The sequence below is a fragment of the Oreochromis niloticus genome, linkage group LG13, assembly GCF_001858045.2.
Source record: "Oreochromis niloticus isolate F11D_XX linkage group LG13, O_niloticus_UMD_NMBU, whole genome shotgun sequence".
In the NCBI taxonomy this organism is placed as follows: Eukaryota; Metazoa; Chordata; class Actinopteri; order Cichliformes; family Cichlidae; genus Oreochromis; species Oreochromis niloticus.
The window spans coordinates 3,989,170-4,013,133 of NC_031978.2; the positions used below are offsets into that span (position 1 = coordinate 3,989,170).

General features: G+C 38.9%; 1 protein-coding gene across 3 annotated transcripts in view; it reads right to left on the bottom strand.

Moving 5' to 3' along the window:
• Positions 1-23,964, bottom strand: part of nrg3a (neuregulin 3a) — a 336,802-nt gene that overhangs the window by 70,417 nt on the left and 242,421 nt on the right. For all 3 annotated transcript variants that reach the window (XM_019367053.2, XM_025897549.1, XM_005473727.4), the window contains exon 3: positions 495-568. In XM_019367053.2, the coding sequence (XP_019222598.1) occupies positions 495-568 (74 nt within the window). The remainder of the gene's footprint in view (positions 1-494; positions 569-23,964) is intronic.

Below are 23,964 nucleotides of genomic sequence, written 5' to 3' on the forward strand. Positions count from 1 at the left end.
TGCATGTGCATTTCATAGTACAAACTAAATGTAATATCCAGATGTATTTTCGGTCAGGAGGAAAAGTCCTTCCATGATTGCTTTGTTGCTGCAATGATTAATAACGCCTCTGAAGGAATATGAAATATGCTTGTATGACAAGTTTTAAATGTAAACTGTCAAACACACTGAAAAGATTCCTATTTTTACTCTGTATGAACCATATTGACACCGTATGTCTGGTTTGCATAGCAGACCAAGGAGCGGCAGTAAGGACATGCTCAGTAACTCTCATATATGCTAGTGAACATTTTTCCTTTTAGGTTATTGATGTAGATCAATAGTCTGAAAAATAGATCTTATGGACCCAGACCCTTTCAGAATGAGCTTTCTTTCTCTCATGCTCACTTCTTTATTATACATTTGAGTTTATGGACTTATTGTATCATAGATCTAGACACACTGTATCCACTGGGGGTTAAAAAAAGAAAGAAAAACAAAGTGTGTACTCTTACTTGGGTCTGACAGGATGGAGTCAGTCTTGGGCAGAAACTGGTCACAGCGGATTCCTTGGTATCCTTCTCGACACCTGATGGAAAAAGGAAGATAAGTATTAGTCAAGTAATCAAAAACTTTAGCTGGGAAACTACACCAATGACCTTTATACATTCAATTAATTTAAGAGGGGCTATTATGCTATTGCTTATTTTTATATATAGTCGACACATGTAAAAGTAATCCCAATAGCTTTTCCTGTAGATATCACTGATATGGTTAATTTAGCTCTGTAAGCACAGAAGCATAGAGACAACCTATAGGAAGAAAAACAGTTGTCTTTAAAGTTTGGTGGAAAGGAGCTGAAATGGTTTGTTTCAGACACACACACACACACACACACACACACACACACACACACACAATAAAGAGCTACTCTCACTGAGTCACAAAACGGAAGAGTTAGAAATGAACATAACATCTCCCCTCATGTCGCAGGTTCAGTCACTATTTTTCTTGGCGTCTTGGGTCTTTTCTTGCTGCTCTAGTTTCTTCATCAGCCACACTGTCATCTCATTCAAAACTTTAGCATCACTATGTCCTGATGCATTCTCAATCATCCAGGTGAGGAAATCCCCAAAACTTGATTATGTTCATCTGGACCTAACATTTTCAATGAGAGAAACGTTTCAGTGGGTTTCAAACCCACTGAAACCCAGGATCCAGTTCCCTAGGTCAAACAGTGTATTTTAGTGTACGCTGTTAAGTGCCAGGAGGCTTGCCATGGTTTATACATCGGGGAAACCAAACAACCTCTGGGTAAGTGGTTGGCACAACACAGAAGAGCTAACTCATCGGGCCAGGACTCCGTCAGTCTTTCAATGATGAGGATGTACACATCCTGGACAGGGACGAATGCTGGTTTGAGCGCGGAGTCAAGGAGGCCACTTACGTGAAAAGGGAAAGACCATCTCTGAATAGAGGAGGGGACCTAAGGGTAACCATCATACACTGCTGTGATTGCAGCCATTCCCCAACTCTCTGTGAATGGTACTCATGGTCTTTGATTGGTGGTTGTTGATCAATGGTCATGACAATTAGCATATCAATGATCAAGAAACTGACCTCATAGCTCATTGTCACTTGTGCTAATTTTAGTCATTGTGCAAAGGTGCTGTTTATAAGGTTGGGGAAACCTGCAGTCAGCTGAGACTGAAGAAGCCACTTGGACAATGACAAAACGTTTCTCCCACTGAAAACGCTACATCCAGATGAACAGAAGTATCTAGTATGTTCCTTCATCTGGGACCAAAAATAATTCTGCATGCTCATTTTTGTTTTTTGGATCTTTTCTACAGTTCTCTTCTGATTTAAAATGATGTAAATATATAAAAAATGCTATGCCTGTACAGCCTCCTCATCAAAGGAAGCAAGCTGACAAGAAGAAATTATTGGTGAGGTGATCTTTAGGGGCAGAACTCTCTACTAGCAAAAATGTGTCCTAGGCAAAATCACAATGGGTGCTGCAGAAGAAAAGGTGGATCTGGCGTGCATTGACCTTTCACACAGCTAATGAGTTTCAGGTTCCTTGTTTGGTCAGAGGAACATCATTAGATGCACCACACAATGAATAAAATGCAAAATTTCTCCTACAAAGGCAAAGTGCAAGAACATTGTTGAAATATATATGAACTTTCCAGTGACATTGAATCTGCTGTGATATTTTTCTCCTTCCGTGTGCTAAATTAACTGAAGACACATTCCATGGTTTCTGGATAGCCCTCAGACTTTTAAAGAAATTTGAACTGTTGAATATGATTGGCACATTAGTGAGAGTACCACTCTGGCAATGATCATTAAGCAGCTAATGAATTCTGAAATGTGCTTGGGCTGCCCTTCAGAAAGTATCCCAAGAAAAGACAGGATGTATTTTTAATTAATTTTAGCTCAATAACCATCTCCTTATCAACACATGGAAGTGTAGCGTTGTCTTACAGAACAGAGAGAAAGCACAGAGACTTAAATGAGGGCGTGAGGCCTAACTGGGTGTTGCACTTGGCTGGAATATCAATTTTGCCTCTGGCCAAATGTACTCTGCTTGCTTCTTGAAGAAAATACTCGTCTCACCCATGCAAAACATTAACTAAGAAAAAGACATAGTGATGCACTATTACTATTACTTACACTATTACTTAAAAATTGATCAATTTTTCAATAATTCTGTTTAATTATGCCTCAATTTTCATCTCTACTCCACCTGTATCCCTGTGTCTCCCCAGATTACTCTTGCAGCTTTGTTTCACAGAATCAATGTGTATCTGGTCTGACAAGCTGACAGCAGAGCAAAAATACTGATCCCTGCAAGTGAAATCTGAGAGAACATCTTTGTCCATTCAGACAAAACACTGGAGCTCTGCATAGACATCAAGCTTACAAGAACTGGAATGTGGCATATTAAAGATATTTGCTTCATGCTGAATGACGATAGCAACCCTGTTTTGTGATTTTCAGTTCTTTAATAAACTACAGAGGGGGATTCGCCTGTGCATGCTGCTGGTACATATGTCTTTACTTTTGGAAAGAAGTAAAGATATTCCACGTGCTGTGGCAATGAATGCAAACTTTGAATGAAACTCGTATATATATATACAACAAATGCTTAAATCTTGAACTGGTTTCAAAATGGAGTTAAAGTACTCTGGGTGGAGCTGTGACTCACTGATACACAGCTCGCTCATGCAGGTTTTGAGTGTATTGTCAAGTGACACTCTCGCCTCTGAAAACTAAAAAAATGCTTGATTTTTGGAGGAGCTTCTCACAGCTGTAAGGCATTAGAAGAAATTGGTGGGGGTGAGATCCTGACACTTTTTAGCAATCACTTGACATACTGTCAATCTGCCTTTTTCAGGTTCACAGTCGGAAAAAGCACAGGTGTAATGTAAAGTTTCTAAGTAGACTACAGGCTTCACAGCAGACACTGTGTGAAGTGTATACTTATAAACATTCAGGAGCTTTATCAGAACTACTGTTACTGCCACGAGGGGAATGTGGGCCGGCATGTGATGATTATGGGCAGGTCCTAACAACTCGAGTGATTTAAGTCAACCACGGATTAAAAAAAATGATATGATTCTGTGAAGACTGCCAAAAATGGCATGCTTATTTACTCTGTAATTGAATTACACTTTTTTTTAAATATGAATTGCTCAAAGTATTGCAAAATAAGTGGTGTGGTCTAGTAACAGATGCTCATCTGCCATCTAGTCCAGCAGGGGGGTTGGAAGGCTTGGGGGAGGGAGCCAGTGTGAGAAATCTCCAGATAACTGTGCTTGCCATTGCTGTCACTGTTAGCACGGTGGCAGCAGTGCTGCTCCTGTTTCGCTTTTGGAAAAGTGCTGATGTGTATGCTGAATGGCCCTCACCAATACGTGAAACTCTTTTGTGCATTTTCACAAATACAGTTAGTTAAAACCAGTTCAGCATACCGTGACTATGTTATTAGGAACTGAGCTGAGCAAAATTTACATGAAATCAATAAAGGAATGTTGTGATGCTACAGTCAACGCTAAGGAAAATACTGGCTGGAGCCCATGGTATGATCAAAATGACTGCAATCATTTGCAATTTCATTGCCTCCAAAATGGCTGCTTCCAAGACAGGTACCAGGTCTGCAAGCGCACACACTCTGTTACTATCTTCAAAGCAACTTTGATGCATGAAGAAAGCAATAAAACAGCAATGAGACAGTCAGTCTGTCTGCAGTTGGATCCGTTTGTGATAAATCAGCAGAAATTGCAAACCCGTGGCTGTGAGTTGCTGTATATATACATGGAAATTCTCATTCATACATTCAGAGTTTAACCAAAACCTCATAGATTTGAAACAGAAATTCATCCACAAATAGTGACACACCTGTTGCAGGACAGTGATTTAACTCCAAAATGAGATACAGGTGCTTGGCAACTTCTCTTTTATATATGAATATAACCTGTTGCCAACTAGTTAAGTCTTGTATCACATAAGGATACATCACCGGCACAGACTGACCGAGGCCGATTGAAACATGTTGGCAATCTGTTTGCACTTATATTGTACGCAGGTTGTCTAATAAATTTGTTTGGCAATATTTCTGAGATCTGACGTGGGTAGATTGCAGTCTGCCCACGTCACATCTCAACTGCTGTGGAATCGTCTTGTGTTCAAAAGTGGTTGCCCAACCTCTGGATGACCAGTTGCCACAACTACTTGCAACTGGTCACCAAATGCAAAAAAATTGTAATTTTAAAAAATATTTTTACATTTGTGTGTCTGTAGTGTGACCATTAATAACAAAATAATAAAGCACAAATCAAACATTAATAATATAAATTTAAACTGAATTATAGTAGAATAAAATCAACATCAGACACCAAAGATTTAGTGTAATTTCCTATAGAGAGCTATACTGTCAAGAGCAAATGCCATTTTTGTACAAAAAATAAATACTGGTTCATATATTAACCCAAGGATATATATACATTATACAGGTTAATGTTTTCCTCACAATGTGCTCTCTTTAAGGGGCTTCTTCTAGTTGCATTTATTCCCATCATACCACCTTGCTGGTAATGATGTCGTCCACGCAGCTCACGAGGCCTCAAAAATCCCATCGTTTGTCAAGGCAACAGTTTTGCCACCTCTCCTCCAAGTTTGTTGTTCTCGGCTTTTAGCATCTCAGTGTGTGATGCCAAATATGTGCTGTGTGGGAGCGGGAGAACAAAACAAACACAAACAAATGCAGTTGCTTTGTTTTAAAGATGCGATCTAAATCAGACTTCAAAAGTTTGACGAAATCTATTTTAAATGAAAAACGTTTCAACAACTTTATATAACGGGGCCGGGGCAGACGTAGGTGAGCTGGATTTCACTGACTGTTCTTTATACTACTGCTTCATCAAAGTGGCTGGCAGATATGCCCAAGGTGTTCTTGGCAAATCCCTGATGCACTGGGTAATGGCAATGGTAAGAAGGGTCTCATTCACAAATTGTCACATATGGATGATTGTTCAGGACCGCTTAAAGCATACGTGTCACTGGTTAAGTGTCAAATAGTTAAAGACATGACCTTTTCCTAAACCTAATCAAGTAGTCTGGTGCCTAAAGCTCAACATACAGCCCAACATCTTACTAACTGTGACACAGCAACTTGCAACAAAATGCCAGTATTTGATGCCCAAGGAGAAAACCAGGTTAGCATATGAAACTCCTGCAAGACGAAGCCTACCTCAAAGCAAACATTTCAGTAAAAGTATATCTTGTCAACAGGTCACTTAAACCACCAAACACATCTCTCCATGGTACTGTGACCTAAGCCGACTAAACTTTGACGAGAGGCAACCTTTGTCAACCCAGCTGATGTGAAGAAAGATAATTAAAAGAAAGGAGGCTTAACACGGTGACAGTGCCCGTGTTTCATGCTCATTAGGTGGAACAGGGGAAGCAAGAGTGAACGCTAGACATTGTTAAAACATACTTAAAAAGGCAAGAGAGAAGACAATACGCACAATTATGCACAGTTGAACAGACAAAGCATCCCTGTTAAGTGGCCAGGAGCACCATAAACAGCTGCAATATCCTTCTGGATCATGTTTAGGACTGTGCAGCTTATGTAGTTCTTGTATCCCTCAAACTCTGCTTTTTGTTTGCCTATGCCGTTTGCTGCTGAGATCAAAACACTTCAAAGTGTTGCCTTATGAAGCTCAGAGGAGTGAATATGAGAATGGATGAGAGACTGTGGGAGGGTATTGAAGAGCTCCATGCCTTCTAATTAACACCACAGTCATTAATTAAAAGAAAACAGGAAGCAAGTACATGCATGCATGTGTGTAAGCACATGTGTTTCTCTCTGAAGTGTACAAAGCCTGGGATAAATATAAATATGCCGCCCAGAGGATGATGAATTTCTGTAAAGGGAAGCGTGAAAACACATGAACTGGTGACTAAAGACACACATACATTTGCATGGATCCAGTGTGAGAAAAGCAGTTTAGAAGTTAAGTATTTGTGGAAAAATTTAATTGAAGAACATAAGTGTTATTACAGCATACCTGGTATTATTTTCTCTGGGTGTGATGGTCCTGAAGAAAACTATTACACCAGAAACTACCAGGAAGCTGTGAGTACTTTGGCAGGTATTATGTTTAACTGTCTGGGTGTCTGTGGAAATATTTTGTCAGTGCTATAGCAAAGTAACCATGCATGATACTGTCATAACACTTTAGTGGTGTGCACCAGAAATCACAGATAAGGTTGTGTTTCAGCATGGCTTTAGTCTGACCCTATAATACTGAGTGAAAGGAAAAGTATTAGGGGCAAGCAGCTGGACTCGTCAATGATCATGTCCAAGAACTCTTTTGCTGTGATCTAGCCCACAGTGACTAAAAGAAAGGCATGAAAAGCCACGTTTTATTGTATTTAGATACCAAAGATGCAACATGATTTTATTTTTAAAAGACAAATGATCCAAACAAATGTCTCACTTTCCTTGGCAAGTCATTTAGACCATTTAGTCTAAATTAGGATTAGTTTGGATAATTAACTTTTAGGAATTGTTACTGTGGAAATCAAAGAAGGTACAAAATTTGATTAATCAAATCCTAAATCAATTTTAATGTGTCTGCTGGGCTTTAATAGCAACTCTCAGCTTGATTTGTTTAATCGGGTAACCAAATACAAATGACAGTCTAAACTTCAAAGTGGGCCTGAGATTATTACTTTTCTACTTTAATGACATTACATATCACTCACTGTATGTGTTGCTATTCATTCCTCTCTTTCTTGATGGGACAGAAGATTGAAATGAAAATCTGGCTTTGTTTGGTATCAAGGGAAGTCTCTTCTCTCATTTTTCCAGACTAGTTGATTGAAATGCATCTAGGGCAGTATGTCTCAAGCAGGCAGGGTGTGAAACTGTGTGTATTATATTTCTTCTTGTGTATGTGTATCTATGGACATGTTCTATCAGTAACCCAAAGGCTGTCTGGAATACCTATCCATACAGTTTGTGTTTTGTATGTATTGGGTATATGCAGGACAGTCTCATAGGAACTCTAGCATGACAAATGTTCTTTTGAGAACATCTAAACCCATTATTATCTCCATATAATCTTACTATTCACCACTACTTATGGAACTGGGTCACAGAGGCAGTGATGTAAGCACAGTGTCCTGATCCTTAGTCAATCCTTTGTCAAGCATTTGCATGCCAGAAGATGTCCATTCTTCGTTGCTGTCAAGGTGCCCCAATGGTTGGATGGCCATGCTATCTGAGCTGGCTCCTTTAAAGGTGGAGCAGCAGGCATTTTTGATAACTCCCTTGCAATGTTTGAGACCTTCCCTTAAGGCAATTCAAAGCTCTTGGAAGCGACAGCCTTTATGGTTGTGTGTAGCCACAGTTTTGTTCTTCAATCGCAGATGACTGTATGATATTTGGTTATTACCAATACTAGCCTCTCTCACTAGACTCTTAAATATTTAAACTCTTTCACATCTGTTTGACTTGGCTTTTTGACTTTTAGTCTTAGTCAGAGGTAAGTATTGCTGCAGAATATGAAAAAAAGCTTTTGGTTAATGTACAAAAACACAAAATAAAGAACAGAAAAAAAGAAAAAAATGACCAAAAAAGGAGGTAACATGTACAGAAGGAATGGATAAGGGTGGGCGACTAAGTTTTTTTCACTTGCACTGCAGTTGCACGACTCCTACATATTCTTGGTTGCTTTGTGTTTAACAATGCTTATAATAGATGACAACTGCCTACTGAGTCTGCTAGTACATAAGAGTGCACCTACTGGCCATATCTATGCAACTGATTACAATTATTATCAGCCAACTAATGAGACAGCATCAAAATCAACTGTTGTGGCTGATGAGGGACAAGCAATTATCTTGTATTTCAAAGAATATAAAGGCATTTTGGAAGGAAGACATCATTTAGAGATCAGATTGAGCTCCACTTGATCTCCTAAAGTAAGATTACACACTTATTACATTCTAATGATTATTAAATATATGTAAACAAGGACTGTGACAACAGGCCAATTATTTGGTCACCGTTAACCCAAAATTAAATTGCCTGTGCTGTCTAATAAACAGGAGGCACATAGTCCATTTTATGCTCAAGATACTTCTGTGTCTCCAGTGTGATTGTGTAATTGTGGTCTAATCCAATTCCAGTTTAATTTCTGAAAATTGCCTTTACAGAGACATAATTACTAAATGAGCTTTTGGAGCAGGTCTCAAATTTCTAAGGTGAAGAGGAGCATGTTCCTTTTGCAGGCATTTCAAAAGCCAGTTCAACTGGCTGACTTCTGATAGCAGCTCATTTCAGTGAGAAAATCAATCATTGCATTTTCTTTTCTTTATGCATATGTCACGTATATGTAAGTTTGCAGCTTCCAGTTGTTCAGTGCTTCCAGTTGCCGAGCTTCTCTGACATGTATCACACCGAATGCTACATACAGGCCATGTTGCAAACCCTTGCTTCCGTCTAACCATCAGTCCTCTGAAACCTCACTTACATCCCGACTCATTCACCAGAGACAAGAGGTTACTCAGTAATTCAAAGCTCTTACTGATCACTCAAATAAAAAAAAAGCCATTTTCTTTCATTCATCTCACCTTGGTCCTCCTCTATCTGCCTTCACGTACCGTATTCTCTCATAAAAGCACTCTGGCAAATTTAATTAAATCTTTATACACATTAATTACATACAATATATCCATGCAATGAATACAATGTGACATTGATCTTTATGTCAAACATTCCTGCTGTCAAACACTGAAGCCATGAAGTTATTGCCAAAGAATTAATTTAATTAAAAGTATATTAATTACTTCTATGTTGTTCAAAAGCTTATATGTTGACTAGAATACGAAATATATAAGTCACATTTGTAAGTAGGACAGGCAGTTCTTGTTTTTTGCTTTTGCTACGAGAAGCTACATTTTTCTGAACTGGTTGTTACAAATAATTGAAACAAGTAAACATGTCAGCTGAAGCCACTGTGATTCCAAACTGACAGCAGGTGTCATACTCCATGATGGACAAAACAAACCAAAATTGATTCACAGAAAACTAACGTTTTATACTTGGGAGACGATTTCTGAGGTATTTCTTTTCATCATAACCACGATCTTTCACTAACCAGACACGATCAGGAGGGAATGAGTCAAGAGAAAAGACCATAAACAGAGAGATACTGCATAGATTTGCCCAAACGATAGGAGGAACACCTCAGGTTGGTGAAGTCCTCCCTGTTCACTTCAGCTCTTCTGGAAATACCATTAACAGTGAGATAAGGCTAAAATCCAACCCCTTATCTTTTTCTCATTTTGCCCCCCCCCTCTGTTTTACACTCTCTCTCTTTGAATTTCTCCCTTTTTAAATATTAGCACTTTATCACTTAGACCACTTATCTCTGTGCATAATGATTCCCTCTTAGTCACATTGATTAGATGTTAGATTTTTTTTTTCATACAGTCAAAAGTAAGATTCAGGGGATATCTCTTTTATTTATCTTGATGCCAAAGGGGTATCAAGGTACTTGGATTAATCAATTTAATGGCTATCACTGACTTTGACAGGCATCAACTTTTTACCTCTAGCAACCTGTACTCTATGTACAGATATCCGTTAAATTCAATAGGTAAGGAAGTTGATGTATGCTATAGGTTTTCTATTTGTTTCAAAAGTTTGATGTGGAAGTACTTTGTTGGTCTGCACACAGTTTCAGCCTCAAACTCATCATGACCATAAGCATCTTGTGGATGAAATACAATGCTGATTACAAGCTGTTATTTACCAAGGACAAGAGAAATGTTACAAACAGTATGGTCATCCAATTATGAGCGAACCAACCAACCAGCTGTACCTATAAATAAAAATCAAAAGACTTCAATCAGACAACACTCAAATGCACCATGCCCTAGAAGCCCTGACCTGACCTGACCCTTTCAGGCCTATACCTCAGCACCAACCTCTGGGGATGAAAAATGAAATCTGCAAGGAGCTACCCAATAGCTGGTTGCTAGGCAGCTACTTGGCTCACTAAAGCTGTTGAACTAGATTGTTTCTTTCATGTGTTCATGGTGAAGGTGGCTTGCAGAGGATTTTAAATGGAGTGATGTGATGGAAAAAAAAGTCTAATGGGAATTTTAAAAATGTTCTCCTGTTTTGGTAAAACATAAAAAAAAAACAATTATTGATATGCATCTTTCATATACCAGAACGATATTTGCTTACAGTGATTTTTCTTCTTGCCATATCCTCTTTATTCTAGACAATCATTTTCCATCTTGAGTGTTTTTTATTTTTTGTCTGAGATTCTGGAGTGCCCTTTGGAAAATTAACACAAGGGAAACAATGGACTTAGCTAATAAGGTACCACATGGGTGACAGTTTTATCACATCCCAATTTCAGAAAAATAAGCAAAACACCCAAATGCCAGAGGAGGATTTATGCAAGAGAGCGTGCAGTTTGTGTTGAAGAACAATGGTCTCATGAAAGCTTTGACCTTTGGACAAAATTAAGCAGCACAAAAGTCCGTCAGGGTAATCGTATAATTAAACTTACCCCTTTTCCCTTCTGTTTCCGATGATTTTTTTTGTCCCTTTAGAAATATTCTCTCACTAAAGAGTCACTCCCTTGTGCTGATCCTGCTAGAGGGCATGTTTAAGAAGGCGTTTGCCAAGGATAATACTACACAAAGGAATTTCAAATTATAACCTTCTGGAAACTGGCAGCCACTTCATCTCCCAAATGTTGATGGTGGGATTTAAAATCCTTATGCATGTAAAATGTAATTTCACTGCTTGAACAATGCACCATTGGTTATTGGAACACACAAAACGGGTTCAAAGGCTGATTAGAAACATCAACAGTGCTACTCAAACCATGAGTATCTTTGAAGGCAGCTGAAAATGGATTAGAAATAACTGAAGTAAAAAAAAAAATGTGTATGAAGATGTTGTTTTTCGGTGTATAGATAAAGCATAATCACTTTGTAGTTTTTATGTAAAAGTTTTGTTGCAACTTTCACTGCAAAGTAAAAAGACACTGAATCAAACTCTCTGAACCACCATGTGAGATTCAAAGTAAAATATTTATAATTTAACTTTAGAAACTGATGAAAATTTGAAATGTAATTTCTTATTTATGATTACTGACTACATTTGGTTTGCACAATGGAATCTGTTTCAGCTGTACTTGATGTGATATCATTACTTCCAATATCCTTTTGTAGCTGTCTTTGCTTCGGTTTTCAAATAATTCGTGAAAAGCCACCGAAAGCAAAAACAAGCTCCGTGATTCATTTTGTCATTATTTGTGACCCGACTCACTCGAGTGCAAGACCAGCTGAATTCAAACGAAGGAAAAAGCTGGCTACAGGAAAAGCTGGTTACATGGAGCACTTGAAAGCAGCATCACAGAGCCTGCAAGCCAATTATTTTTAGAGAGAAGTAGTCTGTGTGGAACACGGGAAATGGCAAAACAAATGCTGCCAAAACAAAACAGATGCCGTAATGTTTCACCTCGCAAACAGGGGTTCCTGTCAAGGAAAGGTGTGCATTTTGGAAACAGTCCTTAATTCAAACCTTTCCCTGAATGTTCTTAAATGCTGTAAAACTCGATTTGTGGAAAAAAAAAATCTGACTCTCTCTGAAATGGAATTCAAATTTGTCTTCTGATGGATTTCTGTTCTCTAACTTGTGCCTCCATTTTCAGTATTATGTAACCCAGCCTTAGAAAGCACCATGGAGATTGTTGCAAATGATTAGTCATAAAATCTGAAATGTTTTCATATTTTATAGATATGAGGAGTCCACATAAAGCCCAGTTACCCCCAGGTTCTATGAGCGAATTTGAGTTTAATCAAAACACAACCTAAGGCAGAAAGGGATTATATTACAGGGCATTACCAATTTTTAGAGGATTATTTCCCCCCTACTGATGATGAAGGACTTTGAAGTAAACATTTAGCTAAAAGAAAAATGTTCAAATCCTATCAAAAGTCCATCTGTTTCCTGAACTGCCACGCTTCCTTCCATCCATTTTCTTCCACTTAAAGTCGGGTTGCAGTGGCGCCATACTAAGCAGGGTATACCAGATGTCCTTTTACACAACAAGATATCCAGCTCCTCCTGGAGAACCCTGGCACACTAGCAGGCCTGATGAAATTTCTAATCTCTCCAGTGAGTGCTGGTTCTACCCCCATGGTGTCCTCCCAGCTGGGCATGTCCTCCAAGAGGAGGAGCCCAGCAGGCATATTGATGGCCAACAATATCAGCTGGTTTCTTTGATGTGAGGGAGGACCAATTCTTGGAGTTCCTTGGAGCCCAAACAACCTACCAGGATGGCTTATTTCAACCTCTGGTATCCATGAAATTAATCTTTCTGTCACAACATGACGTTTTCAGGGCAAAATATTAAATGATAATAATGTATATCCATAGATTTTTTTAAATAGTAAGAATGTGGCATTATTTGTGGATACATGGTAGAGAGTTAGTAAATTTGTATGAACAAATCCCACGTGCACACTTTTGAGTAAGGTGCAAGAGACAGTAGGGGAGCAGCTAATGTCCATTCAAATGGAGCATCTAACATCATGTTACCAACAAGAGTAGATAAATAATGATAAATGATGAATAAGAAAGTTCTCAACAGTTCAACCAGTGCTTACCTCAGCAACATAACACCAGCCTCATTGCATCTGTGTGACTGGGATATGCACTTCTACCGGTTAGAGATGTAGCTTCAGCAACAGAAAAGTATACCATTAGGGATAGTTACTTTCAGCCATAAATCTGCACACAAGCTGCGGCTGCAGTACAGTAATTACTGAAAGCCTGTGCCTGAAAGGGAAGAGAGCCGCACTAAACTGAAAAGCGTGTCTCCAGCCATGACTGTACTGGTACGTGCAATTTTTTAAAAATATTCCAGTTATCTTCAAAAATGATAGAAAAACAAACAAAGCCTACTTGGACTGTAGGCGGTCTTGTAAATCGAAAGCTTTGCCTTCACATCACTGCCAGTGCAGCAACAATTTTTCCTGCCAATCTCATGCTCCACCTTCCCATCACTGGTGAACAAGATCCACAGGTACTCGGAGTCCTTCACATGGGGCAGCAGTTCTCCCAGAGAGAGCAATCCAATCCTTAGCCAGTGTCACACTTGACAGGTGATTATTTTCAACTGATTGCTTTGGTTCTGCTGTTTGTGAAAATATACAAAAATATGGATCTCTGAGGACTAAAATTTCTCTAACCAAACAAAATTCAAATTAAATGTAAATCGGCATTAAGCGAAAGTTGATAAGGACTGATACAAAGCAAATGTGCCAGCTCGAAGATAGATTAGGGTAATATGAAGAAGAAAGATGCCTATTCTGCTGGTTGTGATATCAGATAATAGGTGATCACACGAGGAAACTTGGTATTCACAGCAGAAAAGAGTGGAATGTGATTTGCATTCATTCAAACCTAAAGTGATGACCTTTGCTGTTCTCTTGTGTTACCCTCTGTATGAACTCTCAAACAAAGGCAGGATTGCTTTCATGGACACAGACACGAATTGTTGAGTACATCCTCAACAGGAAGAAGAGAATCAAAGGTATAAAAAAAGGCTCAGTTCAGCTTTGGGGCGCTGTCTAGAATGAATCCTGATGACACAATTGTGCTACAGACAAATATGGGATATGGATTGGAAAATTTTATATTTGAGAGGCCTAGCGCCCAAAGTTCAATGCATGACCAGGTCTTTGACCTCATATAATGAAATGGTTGCTAGATGAGATAAAATGACTTAAAAAAAAGATCCCATGTATTTAAAGAATATAGCTCATATGAGTCTTTATCACTGATGAGCTGAAATGGAGGCTTGCTGTATCTGGTATACAGATATTATCCTCATCATCATCATCTTCTTCTAAGAACTGGCCTGTGCAACATTTGCAGTCGACTGTGGGTTTCTAAGGGAAACATTTCTGCATGAATTTATAATTTTGAAACGTGCATGTCAGTTTTTTTTAAATATTACTAGTAAATTTCTATTAGACATTGAATGCTAACAACATTATTTTGGACAAAGCTGTTTAAGGGCGTATTCACAGCCATTCTTTACCAGATATCCTGAGGAGAAAATTAAGCAAAATCATTATTTTATACAAAATCTCTCACGTCAAGTTGCTAGTGAGGCTCTTGAGGGCAACATGAGAACTGGCATTACAGTGCTTTGAACTAACTCTGCCCTTCAGACTGTATCTGTACAGATGGATTTCCAATTATGCTAATACCATAACAAGGGTTACTTTGTCTAATTGGAAAAAAAACTAAGAAAATGATAAGAACAGAACAGATAAACACAAGACAGAAACACGAGGTCAGTTTTTGAATTGAATGAGCTCGGATCCTCTTTTATGTGAAGCATGTATCATCCACTCATAATGAATGAAAGGGAACTGTCTAGAATAAAAGAAGACATTTTGTATAATTTGAACAAGTCCTTTTATCCTCATTGTTTTTAATTCTGAACAGCTATGCATTATATTTTACAAAAAGATTGTAGCCAATAAAGAGAAGAGTAAGTAAAAGAAAATAGCTGCAACAACAAAAGCAAAAGTGAACCTCATGAAAATGTGTTGTCAACAGCATTCTTTAATGTAATGAGGACAAGAAAAAGGCAAAAGGAAATAATTACTAGACTCCAGGAGCAGCCGTTTACACAATACTTCCGCTGTGCCGCAGGACTGGCAACTTGTAGCGCTTTTTGTGACCCAAAAAAGGCCTCAGAAAAATATGCTGCCTACAGTTTCATCAAAAAAAAAAGAAAAAAAAAGGAAATGCAAGCCACAGCAAACGTACTACTGCTTAAAGCAGGTTATAAGTGCTGCCCAATCGTTGTCCTGCTAGAAATAAGTGCAGTGTTCAACACCAATCACCACAATGTTTGACCACAGAGATTGCGAAGAATTAAAGGAATTGCGCCACACTGGTTTGAATCTGAATCTCTATATCATAAACTCCAATTGGTTCATGTAAATTGGGAGTTTATTCACATACAAATGTCACTTAGTCCCACAGGGCTCTGTGCTGGGATCAGTTGTATTTACATTATATATACTTCTCTTAGCAATGTTATTAATAAACACTGAATATTTTTTCATTGCTATGCAGACGATAACCAGCTTTAGTTTCCATAAAACCTAATAACACACACTAATTAGTAAGACTAAAGGCAGGTACTCGGCCCTAAAACGTATATGGTGTCTGACTAGACTCTTATTTTAGGTGGCATTTTCTTGGCCTTTTGTAACATTATCGGGAACCTTTGAGTCATTTTTTAACAGGATATGTCCTTCATTGTGTAAATAAAACAGATATGTAAGATCGTCTTCTTTATTTGTGCAGTATTGCTAAAATTAAAAATATCCCGTCTCAGAGTGATGCTGAAAAACTGATTTAGATATTTTATTGCAACTCATTTTCATCAGGTTGAAAAGCCTTCAGAATGGCACAGTGGAGGGTAATGACAGGGACTAGAAAGAGAGAGCATTTTTCTCCCATATTTGCTTATCTTCATTTGCTCCCAGTTAAATCCAGAATTAAATTTGAAATCCTTCTCCTCACATGCAAGGTTTTACTTGTGGTCCTTAATGTATTGAAAAGTAGAATGAGAGGCAAAGCCTTCAGCAATCAGGCCCCTCTCCTATGGAACCGGCGAGACAAACACTCTCACTACTTTTAAGTTTAGGCTTAAACGTTTTCTTGTGGATAAAACCTATAGGTAGGGCTGGATCAGGTGACCCTGAGCCATCACTTTGTTATGCTGCAGTAGGCCTAGGTTGATGCAGGCCTACCCATGATGCCTGGGACTTTCTTCTTCACTCAACTATTTTCACCACTACTTCATTTAGAGGTTCAAACCAGCATTAGTAATTAACATCTAGTTTTGCCTTCCATAGTTTGCCTTCTGCCCTGTGTCTCTTTGTCGTCTTTCCCCTAACCCACAGCTCATCACAGCAGATGGCCGCCCCTCCCTGAGCCCACTTCTGTTGGAAGTTTCAGCCTGTTAAAAAGGAGTGTTTTCTTTGCCACTGTCACCAAGTACTTGAACATAATGGACTGTCTGGCCCCCTATGAGTCAGCACTATCTAATATTGCAGGCTGTTTACCTTCAAGGTGTTTTATATTGTAAAACACCTGAGTACTGCTATGTGATTCGGTGCTATATAAATAAAACTGAATGAACTGAGCTGAATAAAGAGTTAGCAGAGAGTCTCACATTATTATTAAACAAACTCAAGCCAACAAGCAAAGTATTAACTGCAAATATATAATGATTACAAATGTACTTCTTTCCCCTCAACACTTGTAAATCCATATCTGTTTAAGGATTTAAATTTTGTTTTTTGCTTTTGCTGTAATACCTTGAAAAAGAGAGTAAAATCTGCCAAATCACATCTTTGGTAATAAGTGAAAAGATTTTTTGTTACTGCAGAAATTGACAGAAAACATTTGCTAACATTACATCTTTATACTATGTAGCACCTACACACCAGCTGTTTTTAATGAGTATTTTTCCATTAGTGGGTGTTTTTTTCCCCTATTAATATTAATTTCGACATAGAAATAAGGAGTTTCAGTAGTGTGCAAGTCTAAAACCTATGTGTAAGTAATCCATATTTGGCATCGTAAAACCAGGATGGGTTTGATTAATTTTATTAATAACTCGTTCATTGTTTATATGGACATTCATTTCTTAAATCCTAGACTTCTTTTTGGAATTACCACCTCCAAGCTGTAATGACAACAAAAACAGGCCAGATGAGATTTGATTGATTGATGTGTCCACCAAAAACAGACCTCAGTATAGCAACGTTGTACATGTAAATTGGAGCAAGCTGTTGCTGTATAATACTCACGTCATTGAAACTACTCTAAGTATTCTCAGCGGTGCATCTAACAAATCTGTCACAACAAAAATGAAGTACAACAATGAGACAATCCATTCAAGTCATAGTGGGGCTACATTTTACATTCCCTTAACTTATAAATATGAGGGGAAAAAAACGTGTCTGCCCAGGCTGTGTTTCAGATTTATCACAATTCTTTAATATTTTACGGTCTATACTTGTGAATCTTTTTTTTTAATGGTTGTAATTTGTTACAGATTTTGAGTAATAATTCTCTCCATGGATACTGGAGCTACCCGAGCAGTAGTCTTACAGCTCTAAAAGTACATCTTGATGTGTCATTTCAGAATGACAGGCCAATGTTTTATAGTGGAAAAGAAGGAATAGTCAGAGAGAAGATAGAAAAAAAGAAGGCTTAGTATATAAAGGCAGACAATATGGGATATGGATTCATAAAAAACGTGTCATCTCCTGTAATTACACAAGAGTATGTGTGCATTTGTGAGACTATGAAAGAGAAAAGAGCGCAGGGGTGGCAGCTGTAGTATTAATTAGGCAGGTGAGATGAGTGGACTGCATCATTACATTGGCAATTAGAGTGCAGTCTATTTTTCTAGCATGCCTCTGGGTCTGAGAAAGAAAGAAGTGGAAATGGAGAACTAGTTGGGAGACAGAGTGATGTATCAAGGAATAGATTGAGAAAAGCTGCCGGGAGAGAGATTTAAAGGGAGAAGGGGGTGTTATGTGCTTGCAAGTCATGAAAAGGATTTATCGCTAATCCCTCCAGTGATAGTCAGCTTCCATGATCTCCACCACCTTACCAGTCAGTCACAGAACAATGTGATATGGTAATATAATGCGGCCGATGTGACACATTTCCTAGATATGCCTTTCCTTTCGCTGCATTGATGTCATCTTACAGTTGGGTGATGGATGACTTAAACTCTCCTAGAAATGAACAGATGCATTTGGATGCAACACCCCATTGTAATACACAGCAATTCATTTCCCCCTGTGGTGTGCACACAAATACACTCCATAAAAGAGTCATATACAAGATGCTAAGAAGTTCCTGGTAATTGCTGAAAATAAGAAGTAATGAGACCAATAATACTGCAAAAAGTAGGGCACACCCGTCTTTTACCTGGATAATGAATGGGCTCCCAGCGTGACTCTTGCGCTAACAAGTACTCTACTATGGGATCACATGTTAAACAATGCTAATATCTGTGAAGGTTCTCAGTCATCCAGGTCATCGTAGTCTAAGGAGCTTGGAAAGAAAAGCGTCTGGACGTTTCTGATGTTTCAACTCTCATCCAAGAAGCTTCTTCAGTTTTAAGAGCAGCTGGTGGAGAGTCCCAGATTTTAAGCCCTATAGGAGTGTCCCCAAGAGGGTCATGAACCCCCTATTGATCCTCTTCCTAATCCCATGAGCCAAGGTGTGAAAACGGGTGTGGGTCACAATCAGCCATGGTTTCTGAATCCACTGTGAAACCTAGCCCCACCCTATCATGTGATTTCCTGAGGTGAAATGGCCCAGGATGTGAGTTAAGGCCTCTGAGAAGGGATCTCAAAACTGGATTATAGATGGCAGACAGTTGGATGATGGCATGTTAAACAATGCTAATATTTTACATTTGGATGAATGTCCAGATCACGTTTGATTTTTCATTGCTTTATCCAATTTTGTGACTACAAAAACCCCTTAAAAGAAAAAAACACATTAGTTATTATTCCTTCCTTATTTCCTTTCTTGCTTCAACTCCATTTTCAGTGTCAAAGCTTTTAAAGAAAGTAGAAATCCAACCGCAGTGGGCATTCCTATGGGAAAACTGTTGGACACGAAATGAGCTTTTTGTCAAGCATTTAGATGCATTTCAGTCACTCAGAAATGTGTTGCTGGGGTCTGAACAAGCTCTTCTCCTTGGGGGATCCATGGTTTGGATGAACAGGCCTGCGCCGTGATGTCTGTGCTGGTCAGGCATTACAGTGAGTGGGACAGAAAGCTGGAGGGAGTTGGCCGCAGTGACTTTGGTTCTGTCACACCAAGGTCTCCACTCTAACTCCACTATAATGAGCCTGTCAGCACGGTGTGAGCCATAGGAGATAGGCTGCCCCCCATCAACCCAGTTTCACAGTCAAGGATGAGTAGCTCTCTCTCTCTCTTTCACCATGTGTGTGTGTGTGTGTGTGTGTGTGTGTGTGTGCACGTACACTAAAATTGTTTATGGTCTGATTGTTTTTCTGAGCTTTCCCAGTAAACCTGTTGTCATCTTTGCAGGTGATGAGTGCTTTTATCTTTGAAAAAAGGGTGCTCACTTGACCTTTATCATGATCCAGGCCTGTCATACAAATATTCAGCTTACTGATACTGAGGCATGCTTTCAAGCAAAAACACTGCTGCAATGTTATTAACTGACTGGCTAAAAGAAACAAACTACCAACTGTAAGAAATCTAATCTGTGATGTTTAGTTCTTTAAATCAGTAAATATGGGGGAAATGGGACTAACAGTGAAATGCATCAACAAAATAATTTGCTATTTGATAAATTTGAAAAATGTATTTATCGATTTATTATTTCACAATATCTGGATTATCATAATTCATTGTTCACCTGTCTTATCAAAACCTCCCTGGAATATCTGTAGCTTTTCAGTATTAGTCTTGTGACTAAGTCTTGACTAAGCTCCCGTCAACTTCAGGATTCACTTTAAGTTTCTGGTTTTGACTTTTAGAGCACTTCATGGACAAGCGCCAGCGTATACTGGAGAACTTTTACATCCATATGTCCCCACCAAGTCCATGAGGTCATGTGATCTGGAGACAGAGCAATTGCACCGGACTTTGGAAAAGTAACTAAAAACTATGACTAATGACTGATCACGTTTTGCTATATCAATAAAAAGTGTATATATACAGATGAGGGACTGTTTACACAAATTTACAAGCGTGTTGTGTACATAATTCCCTTGCACATTAGCTTTGAGCCAACAACAAAGTCCAATGTCAACCAGTCATGAAAACAGTCACATTTCTCAGGGCGCAACAAACTGCCTAGACTATGCGTACCTTCACTTGTTAGCCAGCTAGTTAGCTGATAAGCATGAATATTTATGTCACTCTACATCGTTAGGTGACACTACAACCAAACCAGCTAAATCAGTGTAGATGAAATGACAAGTTTTCTCTTCTGTAGTGGGAAATTTGACATTCCTGCCTTAAATAAACAGTTTTTACATTTATTTTACTGCTGAGTAAAAGAACAAAATGTAACAAGTCTTTTTGACTCTCATCATTTCAGAAAATGTCTACAAATTGGAAAAGGACAAACGACTCCCTACATTGTACTCGCTGGTGCTGTGTTGGTGTGTGTGTGAGTGTGTGTGTATCTAGTGTGTGTGTCTGCTGTTTGCCTGAGCTCAAGCCTGTCTGCGTGTGTATGTGTTTTGCTATAAAGCCTCCCTGATCCAGTGTTAACTGCTCTCATAAACAAGCACCTGCCAGATGTGAGCCTCTGCCACAGAGGACTACTAGTGTCTGGCTGTGAGTGGAATCCATAACCAGAGGTGTCCTCTGCTCACTGCATCCTTTTGTCTCAGACTGATAAGGAAAGTCTAAAGCTAAATACAACTGACCTTCTGCTAAAGCTCAAGCTTTAGTTTCCTCAATAGAAATATTTCACCGCCTGTGGAAAGACAGATATAAAGATGGGCAGATACATAGGCAGGCAAGGAAAAAAAAAGAAAAAAGAGAGAGTTGTCAGCCCTCTACCAGGAGAAATCTGTTCATGTAGAAAGGCCAATATATGCTTTCAAGAGAGTTTGAAAGTTTGAAAGCTGTGCATGAAAACCACCTTTCAAATGGTTGCACATCCAGAGCGTACACTGGCAAACCTCACTTCTGAAAATGGAGAAATTCCACAACCACTCCCACCTCCTGCAGCAAAGTGTTTACAGGTGTAAAAATGGAGAGATCTTAAATTTACCTGGCAAATCCTGTCACCTACATTTATCAAATTGTCACCTCTGGCTCTGTCCACATACAGGGCTGGACTACACAGGCTGCATCTGTGTTGGCAGTGATGGGAGTGGGCTGATCACATGAACGGGGCTGGACCAAACTTTGGACTATTGTCCCAATAAAGGCCAGGGCAAATCTGCACCGATAGACAAATTTCCCCTACTCTTGACATCAAGTGGCCCAAATGCTATTCAGAACGTAGCAGGGGATATTGCACAATATTTTATTTCCCCTGCAGCCCGTCGCATGTCCTAAAATTTACTTTCTTTTGATTGCTGCCTTATTTTAAGAGCAATCTTCTTGTACCACATCCACAGAGGGTCATCATTATAAAACAAGGATATATGAGTTTGGTTTGGGGCGTTAGGTTTGATCAGTGTTATGTTTGTATAATATTTGGGTCCTTTATGGGAGAATTTGACTTTTTAAAAAAATATTTTAAGTGCTCTGGTGGGCAGAGTGCTCAGAAGATAGGTATATGGAATATTTGTAGTCTTTATGTACAGATTAGCATTTAAGCAATAATACTATCACAAAGACTGCTCTCCTCAAGGAAACACCCTGATTTGTACAAATTGTTCTTAATAGCCATTGTTGTATTCAGTTCAGGTAAGAACTCTTTTAATCTAAAAACAGTTTTTACCATTGTAAAAATGTGTAATCCGCCTGTAACCAAGATCCTGTCTGAGAACCTAACCAAATAGTTTTGGTGCCTATTCTGACCAAATGAAACAGAGAGTGAATTCTTAGTATAGCTGATAGTCTGGGAGGTTATTTGCTAGTCTGCTTGCCTTTTGGACCAATGACCAGCTTTTCAGTCCTTCTTCCACAGCCAGGATATCTGTACTGTTGTAAAGCATTATTTGTGCAAAGCTAATAAAATTCATTAGATGGACGGAGAAGAAACTACTTCTTTAGCTAAATTATTAAAAGCCACACTGGATTTTGTGCAAACTCCACATGTTGATGATTAATTTGACAGAGATGCTTTTAGAGACACATGGTTTAACAAGATAGTCTAACAAGAAATATCAAGAGGTTCATTTTGTCTCCTTTAATAATCTAAAAAAATTGTTGTTGTAACTTAGGTACTACTCACAATATTAAATTCTGTCTCGTATCAGTTCTCTCTAAACACTATGTGTCTGACTTGTATTGCGCAGTGAGTTGGCACCTGGGACACCTAAACACTGTTTAGTTTCAGTATTCTATGATAATGCTCTCTGAGCTGCATGGGGGGAGAGACTGATAGTGTCTCTGTGCAACACTGTGTTTCGCTGTTGGAAAGATACATAATTTCATCTTATTTCAGTGATGAACAGTGAGAGTATGAAGTGCAGGGAAATGACAACTGTTATTACACTGAATATCTCACCCACATGTGAATACACACCACTTTGCACATGAAAAGCTGTCACGTGTGTGGAGTAGAATAATATACACGCGTGCACCTACGCTAAAATTATCCAGTGTGATATGTGTTAGAAGATCTGTTGAGCCGATCCCAGATGTAACTTTGCCAAAGTTACCATGACAATGAACGTGCACGAGTTCGATAATTCAGACTGCTCAAGTCTCCCCAAGTGCTGCACGCTGTCATGACAACATATCCGGTTAAACAGTATTCTTGTTTTGTTATGCAGCCTCTGTGGGCTGTTTATGAATCATTCACAGCTATTTATGACCCTTTGAAAAGCAAGTCACGGCTAATTTAGGGCAGAACGCCCCACACTCATTGGTTGTAAATGTGTTATTGTGGCATGCATGGAGAGATATTCTAATATAATAGGCTGGTTAGTGGAAGTGTGCCAGAGTTGCATGGTAAAGTATTCTGGCAGTGAAAATGGGCTTTTCTGTCACATAACGGTTAGACAGGTTGCCTTTGAAAAGGCCTGGTGTTAGAATTTCCTGCTGCCATGAAACACACATTGAAACAGGCATGCTGTACAATGGAGCACGTTATTGCTTCAGGGTGAACAAGACAGATTGCTTTTTGCGAGATGGATAAAGAAAGACAAATGAGAAAGATGGAACAAAAACAATATTCGCCGATCTAGCTTTCTAAAAATAATTGGCACTAAATGGCATTCCTTGTTGAAGCCTATAGACTGGTCCTCATCATCCAGGCCTCAGGCCCAATCTAACACTGTATACTCCATGTCAATAACCCATTCCCAGCCCGAGCTGCCCCTCAGTGTAACAGATTCAACTCGATACTGTGTGAAAACAGAATAAGACACTGATCTAGTTTTGGTTTCACACAATCTTCAGGTGTAATTATCCCTTTGGCATGAGCACTGCAGTCATTATTTCTATGGCTGCAAGCACCGAGTCGGGGAGGATTTTCTCTTTTAAAATCCTAAATTCCTGAGTGAACTTTTGACCCAGTCTGTCGGTAATTGGGCTGCTTATCAACACAAGTGTCATGTTAAGGTGTTTCCCTGCTCAACAGGATGCTAACAGTCATTAAAAATGTTTGGAGGAAAAAAAAAAGGAGTTTATGACAGCAGTCATTA